The sequence below is a fragment of the Pyxicephalus adspersus genome, chromosome 4, assembly GCF_032062135.1.
Source record: "Pyxicephalus adspersus chromosome 4, UCB_Pads_2.0, whole genome shotgun sequence".
In the NCBI taxonomy this organism is placed as follows: domain Eukaryota; kingdom Metazoa; phylum Chordata; class Amphibia; order Anura; family Pyxicephalidae; genus Pyxicephalus; species Pyxicephalus adspersus.
This window is the reverse complement of record NC_092861.1, coordinates 65,186,286-65,198,763: the sequence shown is the minus strand read 5'-3', so window position 1 is coordinate 65,198,763 and position 12,478 is coordinate 65,186,286. Positions and strand designations below refer to the sequence as shown.

General features: G+C 34.3%; 1 protein-coding gene across 5 annotated transcripts in view; it reads left to right on the top strand.

Annotated features, from left to right (window-relative positions):
• Nucleotides 1–12,478, top strand: part of KHDRBS2 (KH RNA binding domain containing, signal transduction associated 2) — a 162,003-nt gene that overhangs the window by 67,122 nt on the left and 82,403 nt on the right. For all 5 annotated transcript variants that reach the window (XR_011920335.1, XR_011920337.1, XR_011920334.1 and 2 more), the window contains one exon: nucleotides 882–998. Coding sequence is in view for 1 of the 5 variants with exons in the window: in XM_072408469.1 (XP_072264570.1) it covers nucleotides 882–998 (117 nt within the window). In the remaining 4 variants the exon portion in view is untranslated. The remainder of the gene's footprint in view (nucleotides 1–881; nucleotides 999–12,478) is intronic.

Below are 12,478 nucleotides of genomic sequence, written 5' to 3'. Positions count from 1 at the left end.
ATAAAAGGGCTATCAGTCTGACTTTGATAGTGGTGATCCCTAAATGAAACAATAAAGATCAGTGTGATCTACAAATTTGCCATCATTTTTTTTTTGCCAATAGTAGAGCATGTGGCCTATATAAAAGTACTCTTCTCACTAATATTGCAGTTAATTAAGCCATTAGCTTCTGATAACCAATTTACTGTAAATACATTACATTTCAAATAAGTTAAAGGAAATATGTTAAAGATTCAGTGTCAAAATTTCTGGTGTATAATGGTTAGTGTATTGTTAGTGTAATTAGTGTAGTATAAAATATTGTAGAGCTTTATTTTTCTTCTAGACTATTAATATTATTACACAGTATTTATCTTGTTCTGACATATTACACAGTGCTTTATAAAGTCCATTGTTATGTCACCAGCTGTTCCTCAAAGGGGCTCACATGTAGTCATTTAATGCAGTCTAAGGTCAATTTTTGGGGAGAAGCCAATTAATCTAACTGTTTTTGGAATGCAAGGAAACTGGAGTAGCCAGAGGAAACCCACGCAATCATCAGAGAACCTGCTAACTCCTTGCAGATTGTATCCTGGATGAGGTTCGTACCTGGGACCTAGCAACCACTGAGCCATCGTGCTGCCCGCACAACATCTTTCTATGACAATATACATGAAATGAGGGATGCATTTCATTCTCTAGTATAAGTTTTCCTTAGTAAAACTTTTGGTAATAACCTTACATCATTATCTTGAGACTATGGTGTTGCTTAGGTAGTATAAGAAACATACTTGAAGTGGTTTTAATTGTAATAGTTAAAAAAAAATATTAGACAACAGAAAATACAGTATGTTCAGTCAAAGAATGATTATATACTAATGATATTTTTTGTTTATTTTCAGTTTAATTTTGTGGGCAAGTTACTTGGACCAAGAGGAAACTCTTTAAAGAGGTTACAAGAAGAAACTGGAGCAAAAATGTCTATTTTAGGAAAAGGCTCAATGAGAGACAAGACAAAGGTAGTTATGATTTTTAAGTCGAGTGCAAACGTTATGTTAAATATATGAATATTGAATTAATATGGTATTGAAGAAAAAAAAAAAAATATATATAAATATATATATATATATATATATATATATATATAGAGAGAGAGAGAGAGAGAGAGAGAGGGAGAAATTTTTCTTTTTACAATTAATAATTTGAAAAACAGACAGTGGCCATTGTAATTTTACCCCCGAAAAAAATGTAATACAGAGAACTTCCAAAAGGTAAACCCCACCACAAACATGCCTGTGCAAGGGTTTCTGGGAAGTGGTGTTCAGGGGGTGCAATATTTATACCTCTTAACTGTGTCAGCATTAAATATCATTGTTCATTGATGTCAGTTTAATTAAAATAAAACCCCCCACTTCATAACAATAAATATCCCCATTCATGGGGATCTGTGATATAAAATATAGAAGCATATTATGGTATCAATAACCCATTTGAAAGTCATAATAATAAGACATAAATCACTAATAATTTTAGCTCAGCATAATCTAAAATGTGTATGTCTTTTAAATATTAGACTTCATGAGAAGCAGGTTATATTTCACTTGTTTGAATTAATCAGAATATACCCAAAGTTTTTATGATAATGTTGTTCTAAGTGTATAACTGTGTTGTAGTTTTGGTTTTATGCCACAAACTGGCAGTGTTCAGGTAATAGCATCCTGCTATCTCTTTCCTGCATATTCCAAGTGCTGCACATAGCATTTTGGCACTTGGCACACACTTGTATTCTGGTGCCTCTTTACAATGTGGACCTGTAGTCATGGATAAGTACTAACACTTGTGATAAAAAAAATTATTTTTGGCCTAATCAATGTGGATACACTATGCCTGTTCCCTAAATAAATACCGGTGTCATCATCAAATTTTATTTCCACGTGGAGCCGCTCCTTTTTTTTTCCAGCCAAGTATCTATAATGAGGTTTGCACTTTTATTTTGACAAGTTAATATCAGCATTGAAACCCGTGCTTTTGCACCCTAGGAGGTATTCATCATAATACTCACTGTGGAGCTAATGCATCACCTTTTCGAAGAAGACCACCTAGCTTCTACCTATATGGGCCATTAAAGCCTACAGTCAGCTAAAAATCTAAATCATGGCCTGTCCAACTGAGATATTCATTTTCTGAGATATTCTTTTTTCTGAGATATTCCAACTGAGTTATTTCTTTCATTTGTTTCTGTCTGGTGGTGAAGTATAGAAAATTGCATATTCTGTCTTATTTCATTCTTTTCTTACCCAAAACCTTGTTTTGTTACTGATCCACCTCATATCCTGTCTCGTGTTCCTGTTTTCCCATAGTAGGAAAACAAATTTCAGTAGATTGATTTTAGCAGAGAAAAAAGCTAGGGGAGGAGGAATCATGCAAATAATCAGTGGAATGAATGTTAGGACATTCTTTCATTCAATGCCTAGTTTGATATTATATTGCTTTTAGTAAACAATAGTGCCAGGTCATCTTCAAGAAGAATTGTATGTGTCCATAATCTTGTATTAACTCATTTGTCAGATTATTGTGTTACAGCTTTTTATGGCTTCTCTCAACTTAAATAATGATAATTTCAAAATCTGTACTTATTCATTTTACGTATTTACTTTTTCAATGATAAATGTTCTGTGTGACTGTGTTCCTTAGATTTGTGTATAGATAACTATTTCTGGGCTACCATATATTTTTTTTTATCACAAGACAGGTTACATGTTATTCTGTCTCTTTTAAATACAATTTGAGTTTTTATGTGGTCCTTATATTTTGCACAAATATGAATGTTTGCAGAGCCAGATGATCTAGACCAGCCAATATCAAACAGGGTTCCTGTGGAAGTTGCTGGTGGTCCTTAAACTGTAGCCTGCTTGACCTATAATTTGATGATGGCATCAAAGTCCTGGGGACAACACCATTTAGTGGACCCAGCTGAATAAATCATAAACCAAATAATGATGTTTTAGGTGTCTAAGGTGTTAACCTAGCCAGCCCTGTTCTTTCCTCTGGCTACCAATTTAAGAGGCATTTTCCCCCATTGACGCTACAAAAATGGAATTAACTACTGTTTTTTCAGGACTTGCAAAATATTTCAAAGGTTCTTCAGGGGTAAAAATATTGAAAAGTCTGACCTGGACTGTACATCTTACTCTCTGTACTCATTAATCGGCTATACAATAGCCTCAAAGTTTTGTTCAGATTTTTAGTATGAGCTGACTAGCTATTTGTAAATCATATAGGTATGGTACCTTACCTGTGGAATCACATTGGGACTTAACAGCCTTGGCTCTCTGAAATTTATTCCAAGCTGCTTGAGTATATTTTGCATCACAAGGCTTAAATTTGTGGTGATAGTGGATCAATTGTTGACTTTTAAACAGAAGGAAGCAGCTGAAAGACAATACATTGTCTCAATCAAAATTTTCTGCAAAAAGAGATAATATTTATAATTATTTAAGTTATTTAAAATGGACATGCCTAGCAGTTGAACAGAATGTAAGTCTTTTCAATATCATTAGGAAAAGGAAAATACAAATTTTAATTAGAAACTGATGCATAGATGCCAAACAGTCAATTCATGTGTTGTTCTTTTCTATTTAAATACATTAAACTACAAAAAGTAATCTTCCTTCTTCTATACATTGTGTCAAGTATTCATCTTGTTTACAGAATATAGATTACATGATTAACATCATTTTAGTTTGATACGTTTTTCTTTTTTTGAAAAAAAGTAGAGTATTTTGGTCGGAAAATGGATCCCTATCTATTCTCGAGGGATGAACACATGTCTTTACTGCCTGCGGAGTAAAATATTCCTGGAGATTTTATACTAAACTAGAATAAATTTCAGTAATAATGTAATGATATCACCCAGTAGGCATCCCTTTTGGAATGTAAACATTCTTTTTCTGTATTTCCTAATGGTGTTATTATAGTAAAATTGCAGGTGTCGCGTTGGCGTGCTGTGAAAATGCACAGTTCAATCTTACAATTACACATCATTACCCTAAGTATTTCAGTGTCCTGGTGGGCCTATTGCAATATTTTTTTTTAAATTGCCACTTAAAGTGTGGACAAAAGAAACACTTTAGAAAATACTATATATATATATATATATATATATATATATATTTGCATACTATCCAGAAGTGCATTGAATATTCACACTCAGACACTATTCTTCCAATATAAACAAACACCAAGTGCTGTACAATGATTCAGAACTGAATGCAGAATTTTTGCTGTGATGTGGAAGGTAGTTCATTTGACTAATGAAGCCATTAGACTAATACAACAGCCGGACAAATAGCTTTTTCAAAAGTAGGCCTATAGGAGCAGGCAACAAGTTATTCTCCTTTAACCTCCTGGGCGGTTATTTTCTGTCCGCATTTACATGTCTAAGAGCGGTACATTGTTTTTCCTGAAAGTTTATTTTAAAGTATAATATATTAGTATGAGTATAATAAAGTTTGAAACACAAAATCATGTAAAAATAATAAATTAATTAAAAAAAAAAGTTTAAAAAAAAAATATTATACTCATACTATTATATTATACTGTAAAACAAATTTTCATGAAAGACAATGTACTGCTTTTAGACATATAAGTCCAGTGTATTGCATTTAATACAGTTATTTTGTATTGAATGCAATACAAATAGATTTGAAATTCCTGCTGCACCTCGAACAGAACGTCCGCACGCACCAACCTCACCGGGAACTCCTGGTGACACATAAGATGTGGAAGATGCTCTTGAAATATTTAGTTGATCCCATAGATACCAGCAATACACTTTACCTTTTTGTGTAGCCTTTTGCATGGCTGTAACAGTTTATATATTGGTTTCCTTTCAAATGTTTTTTTTTTCATTAGGTAAGCAATTCTTCCCCTATTGCATTAGTATATCACACACCTGTAATCGGACTCTTAGTCTTAGAAAAATGCTGTAGTTTTTTTTTCAAACATGTCATCATTAATACTACTGATGCATGTGTAAGCCAAGATATATACTTTTAGGTATAAATATCCAGAGAACATTTAATTTGTGTACTTTCTGCTATCCAGTTTGGCAGCTTAACAAAACCTTGGAAAAGGTAATAGTTTGTAGTTGCTTAACTGCTTGGCTGTTCAGTTTATGCTGATCGGATTCTTAGATAGATGATGTTCTGAAAGTGTCCAATGTAAAAAAACAGGCTTTAAAATAAGTGTTAGTATCTTCTAGTGCATATAAAAAGTACACTAAAGAGAGACCCACAATATGCCATTGTAACTTACACATGTAAGCAATTTATTTCACCCTTTATATGTAATTAGTTTCTTGCTTCAGCACTTTTTGTTAACACATGGGGCATGTAAAATGATAAAATTATCTTTATTTTTGCTGATCTGTACATTCTTGCTGAATCAGCTAGCCACCTTGGAACACTTATCTTCTAATGTAGATGTCACAGACTACAGATTTCTCCCAGGATATTTTGCTTTAGCAACAGTATTCTTGTATTCAGTGTTTAGCATAAGAAAAGCTGTTTTCTGTTAATAAGTGAAAATTTCTAAAGTATGTATCTTACATTTAGGTGTATTAGAATATATATTATAGTCAATAGTGACAAGTTACCTGGGACTGACATCCACCATTCCTTTTCCACTCTCCTAAAGTAAACTTTTAATTTGCCTATATAAGGCAAAATTATGGAATTTGTGGATATAAGCTATGGCAAATAGTTTCCACATGCTTGTTCTGCAGTTTCTACTTTTAAACATCTAGGAGGGGCAATTTACAAGTCGCTTTAAAGTCAACAAAGTCCATGTCAGAGTCAAACAAAGCACAGACTAAGTGCCAAACAACAATGAACAACTTCCAAATTAAAAAAGGAAAGACAGCCATTCCTGGAATATTTTACAGTGTTTGGGTGCTCTATGGTTTATAACTTTTATAATTTGTGTTGTTACTAGGTCAACTTTAAATAACAACATCAGGTAATCATTTGCACAAAGATATCACAACAACCCATTTTTAACATATGCTTCAGGTAATGCTTTGTGGTTTATTTGAAAGAAATGGGTTGTATGTGAAAAAAATACTTATTTAGTGCATGGATACCAGCTTATGTTTGTAATGAGAAAAGTTATTTAGTTTATTACAACCATAAAGTTCATAACATTATAGCCTAAAAAGATGTTGGAGGGTATGGACCATGGAGTCACTTTCCAAAATGGAAGTGGCTTTGTTTACTGTTGATGACAGTGGTGTGTGTTATTCTGTCACATCAGGGATGGATGGAAGAAAGCTACAGCTTATCCAAGGTCGACTTCATGATGTTTGTGAGTGACAGTCTGAGAGGTGAAAAAGTTTGCAAATTTATTTTGCCAAGGAAGCCTAATTTTTTTTGTAATACAAAAAACATATTAGCCTTACTTTGGATCTAGATTGTCAGCAATTGTCAAGGAATTGAAAAGCTCACTATTAGTTTGGGTTTTAGTACAAAAAAGGATTGTTAGCTCCTAAGACTGAAACAACAGCAATGTAATTTTCCAAAATAGACTCCTTTTTGTACCTTCAAAGTACATCTTTCAGTACACTGGATTTTTAAATTTCCACTTCAGTGAAATAAAGGGAAATTTTGCCATCCCTCTGTATTTTAGAAAATGCAGTTTGCCAGTCCGCAAGATGGGCTTCATTTAGTTTTCAAAACTTCTTTTTATAGTTTTTGGAATTTAGAGAACGATTGCCTGCTCCTAGGAACTGAAAGAGCACACATAATTTGGAAAAATTACTTTTTAGCAAATTTGTAAATTGATTGTCAGCTCCTTGTAAGTGAGGCATTTTACCGTAATAAAACCATGCAGGACTTTAATGGCTCATATATGGTAACAGATTGTTACAGTACAAGAACAGGATTTGTATTTTTGAAAAGTTATTATTGAGAGATTTAGGGTTAGTTCACATAAGCAATAAATCTTATTCAACCCCCAGATGCCTACTGGCAACTGTCAGTCACCCAAGAGAGGTAACAAGTTGACTCCTTTGGGTATTAACAGGCACTTGTGTAGGTGTTTGCAAGTAATTGTAAAGCCTAGCAATGGGTGTGTTTATCACGTTTTCCTTTTTTTTGAAACCACTTTGGAAAAACCTGCTGGCAAATGCTTAAAAACAATTGCAAAGGCTGTGACAAGCTGTTCTAAATCAAATCTATGGAGGCAGTTAGGGTAGCAACTGGATGCTGCGTGTAGCTTATGAATAAACACACGGCCACACTGCTACCACCAACTGCCTGCTGCCTGCAAAATACAGCATATAAAAAGTGTCTACTCATATCAATATTAACCTTTTTTCAAATGGTAGTGCTGGTTGGAAGAGGTATGCGTTGGGCACACTTGTATGTTCGTAATATGAAGAAGTGAGGTTTAAGTTAAAACAAAAACGGTTAAAAACTGGTAATGGACACCTCTTGTACTGTTCTCTCAAGAAATGTTTGGTATTTTCTTTGATCCTTGGCATGAGATTGTTAAGAACATGCATCAGCAGCTGTTATCTGCTGTCTTTGTTAATGTTAAATATTTGTGGGATTTGACTATTATGTACATATATATATATATATATATTCCCTTATGAATCGGTTTACACTGTATTTGGATGCATGTGATACCAGGATTTATATTTCTAAATCCTCTATTTCTTGGAGTTTTACCTGTCTACGTGGTCTTCGTTTACTGCTGCTGAGTAACCCTGTTCTATCAATTTCTGTAAAGCAAACAGATTAGCTGAACATTTCAGACAGTTTCCAGTCATACTAATATGGTCTCTATAACTTAAAAAAACTTTGGAGACCTGGGTTCCCTGAAGAAACAACATTTTAATTAAAGCAAACCTTGACTGCATTGATTTCCTTTCCTGAATAAGGTTGCTGGATCATTTGAGATTGAAAATTCTCTTACCAAACTAGGGGAAACAATTAAATAGTTATATTCTTCCTCTAGGTAAAAGCTGTTGTTCTTTTCACTTATAGATTAGAGATCACTAAATGGCATTTTTTCACATTGCCTTTATTCTGTATGAATGTTTGACATCTCCAATCACTACCATATACATTGACATTTAAAATCATATTTAAATGGTTGTTACCTGGGTGCTAGTGCAATCTTCAAATATACATGTTTCTAAAAACATTAGTTAATTAACTAAAACAATTCCATGCAACATATGGATTGTGTTTGGGATTAAACCCATTGTTATTTTCAGTTATCACCTCTCAGTTTTTTTATATCTGCTGATGAAGTTTCAGATTGAAACTCTTTGAGGTGATGATTTATGATATTGTTGAGCTGTGGAGTCTTTTCTTCCATTGAATGAACTAATTTAGACTGATATTAACAGAGGTGGTTTTATTGAATATGACATGCTGATGAATTTTCATTTAGCTTTTAAGTGAATTCTAAAAAAAAAAACTTTTTTTATGATATAAATACTTTCTCAACATTCTTAAAGCTGATAAAGCCCTGTGCTGGCTTTAAACTTTGTTATATATGTCATATATATTTTAACATATTAAATCTTTTTAAAGTCATTGTAATCTTTTAAAATCTGCAGGGTTACCTGTTTTCCGTTGTAGAGTTATAATACCCTGTCCCCGTCTACCAATTGTGCTGCACTGTGATCCTAACATGTGGGCTTCTGATGAAAGACTACAAGTGACAACTTTAAACATATTGGCATTGGCCTGATTTATTAACCATTTCAAGTTTGCCGGATCACACGCAACTTCACAAAGTGTATCCTCTTCAGGCTTGACGAGCTTTAATAAATTAGGCCCATTATGCCGGCATAGTCCACTGTTTGCACAAACAATGTAGCCATTTCTAGAGTGCCTGGTACTTAGGCAGTAGTATTGAAATGCAACAAAACTTGCAATTTAATGGCAGTGGTTTAAACTAAAAAGTGGGCAAACTTTAAAGAATTTCTACCCCCCCCCCCCCATATTTATGGCATCTAACTAGTTATTAGATGCGGTGGCTGCATTTATTAGGCATTTGTTCAATTAATTTCTCCTGGGTGGCTACACTCTCTCCTATCTCTGGGTGTCTATGAGCACTTAAAGGAGTCATGGTTGTTACCCAGGGTGTGTAAGTGTGGGATTAATAGCCTACAGAAGGAAGATAAGATTGTTTGAGGTCTTATTTTAACTTATAGGATGTGACAAAGACACTGCATTTCTTCAGGAATTGTGTATTTTCTGTGGTTATTGAAAATATTACCGGTCTCAAAAATAAAACCAATGCATCACCACAATATATACCTGGTAAGCAGTCTTTCATAACATTTTGTTCCTGGGTTTGACTATCCGTTTAATCTACCCCCCATTGACATTATCAAGGAATATCAGTGGGAGGTGTATCTTGACTTATGTGGACCAATGTACATCAGCTATTACCCCCCTACTTATAAAAATCACCTTACTTCCAGAAATAAAACAGTGCACTGCCATTTTTATGAAAACCTTACAGTTTTGTTTACCAGTACATGTCAGAAAATTACCGGCAGAAGGTGAAGAAAAGTTATAAAAGAATATTATTATAGGAAAGAAGACCATATTGGTAGAACTGTATAAGTAGAAATATTTCACAAAACTACCAAAAAATCCTAATCAAACAACTCATCATTTTTTAAATCATGTAATACAATAATCAATGTGCAGAACTTCAGCAAAACACCATAGCTTTTTAATAAGTTTGTTTGAGTGCAGAAAAAAAACATACAATTAAACAAAATATGTGTGATTAGGGTACAATTGAATAAATGAAAACCATTTCATATTGAATAGAAATATTAAGTGTAAAAAAAGGTTTCTCATTTATTTCATTGTTAACATGCTTATAATTATCTCTTCATCTTGAAATCAATAGAACATGGTTGCATGTGTATATGTAGGGATGAAAGGTTGTCTTATCTTTGGTGAATCAGCAGCCTTCTTTCAACACCATGGCAACATCAGTTGAATAGCTAGAAATCCAGCTCTGATGAAGGAAGAAATAATCAAGACCTTATTCCATCTAAATTGCTATGTTCCATGGGAACAATTACAGTAAAATGATATTAGAATTGCTGTACGAGATTTTAAAAGGTTCCAACTTTTCTGCTGATGTACTAAAATGCCTATATTGAAAGACTTAATCATATCACTGGCACAAACCCTTCTGTGTATTAGCCATTTTGTTGTAACTGCAACCTAATGCTTCTCCTGCACTACAGATTAATTTGTTTCAAAAAGTTCTTACAAATTCCTACATATATGCTTTACATATTTATTACCTTGTCAGTTTGAGTTAAATATATATTCTATAAAGTAACATTATTGTGAAGCTTCACTTTAAAAAAAATTGAAAAGGTAATTATGAGAGGGATGTTATGGGTGCACATACCATGTGCATTAAATACAATTAAGTACCTGATTTATTAAAGCTCTCCAAGGTTGGAAAAGGTACATTTTCATCCGTGAACCTGGGTGACCAGCAATCCTGGAATCAATTTCTTAAAAGTAATTTGCTATTTGTTAGCAATTTTTTTCAATTCTGGACCAGATCCATTTCAGGTTTGCTTAATTACTAGGTTCACTGATGAAAGTGTATCCTCTCAAACCTTGGAGGGGCCCATAGTCTCTAAAATTAGTAAATAGTTTTAAAAACATGACCTCATTGACCTCTGTAGTTGCAGACACTGTGGAATAATTCACCTTCAATCGCCACAGCGATCAAGACTGGGAGAGCAAAGCCTCCTGGGATACCTACATCACGCATCCCAGGAGGCTCTTGGCTGCCCCTTCATGAATGAAAAAAAAAATTGCCGATCTCATACATGCACAGTGCGAGATCGGGTGATCAGAAGGAAGAACCCAGAAAAAGCGAGAAGATGTCGACGCGGGACTAAAACGAAGAAACCTCCCAATGGATCGACGTACCTACTGGATTAAAGGTAGTGTGTTTTTTTATTTTGGGTTTAGTTCCTCTTTAAAGTGGAACTAAACCCATCAATACTCACCTGTCCCTTTTCTGACATGGGTGCCACCATTCTCCACTTCCACAATCTGATCTGATCTTTGGCCATTTTGATAAGAGTATCTGGGATTGCCAAGTATCCCTAAAAACAAATAAAGCCAGTGAAATTTGACATCTGGGCAGTGACCAGGCAGGTAAGAATAGTTATTGCAGAAGGAGCATTGCCTGTCTCTTTCTTCAACAAACACCTACCTGATCACCAGTTTTCAAAGTGGTACTTTAGGTGCCTCTGCTGTTACCTTGCCCTTAAAGCCACGCGAAAAAATTCTTTCTTCATTGCATTCTATTTTTTTATAGTTTTATTTTTTTTATATTGGTACTTGTTCTCCATACATAAAGCCCATTGGATTTAAACTGTAAAAAGTCACCACCATGTGAGTCACTTTCATAAATTAGCATCTGTTTTGCTTCATCTTGGCTTCAATTACACTGCCCAGGTTCCCATGTCTAACTTGCATGTTAGCTCTTCCCATACTTTGGGAGATTTCCTACAACTTCCTGTTGCATTAGTACTAGCAATGGTAACTTCCCTTTGTGGTACAAAAATAAAACAGGGTTAGACCCAGGGTATAACCCATCTTCACTGTATACAAAACCCAAAAGAAGGTTTTAGATATACACGATTTTAGTTTAATTTGGCTAAATGCATTACAGGTGCGTGCAAAGTCGTACAGTTTGTTTAAACAGTTAAAAAGCTACAGCCTCAATAGAAAAGTTTGTATCCTGCCAGCATGCTGCAGACTGCAACCCTTGCACTCTTTGTTATTCGGCCATTAATTTAGCTAATTGCAGGGCTATATGTGTGACTTCTTAGGAAGAGGACGGGACAGTTTTTGCAGAGAGGCCACAGCTATCACAGAAAGTAAAAGAGTGTTGTTTTGATGCACCTGGAATGTATTTAAATTATTTAATATGAATGTTCAGTCAGTATTTAAGAAAGGTAATCCAATAACTGACTTTGCTTGTTGTCTAAACTGGTTTTACAGGGTACTGCATATGGGCTTGTTTAAAGAGTCATTTGGTTGTCTACATAACTTTTCCAAATTGTACATTTTTTATTTATTATATCCTTTGCTTTCGAACTATTGGGTCCAGGCATTCCTAGTGTGGTTACTCAGTGAAAAAAGGATAGGTCTATCAAGTTCAACCACCAGAAAAATAAAAAGTAAAACAAATACTAGGAGATCTGTATCTTCTAGACATAACCCTCTATGCAGTATAAGCACAGCTGATCCAGAGGAAGGCAAAAAACACTCAGAAAGCATGGTTCAATTTGCTCCAACGAGGGAAACTTTTTCCTTCCTGATCCCCTAAGGCAATCAAATATCCCTTTGATCAACACTCTCTGGTGTCATTTCTTCTAAAATGTAATACTCAATTATATTCTGTGCATCTAGAAAAGCATCCT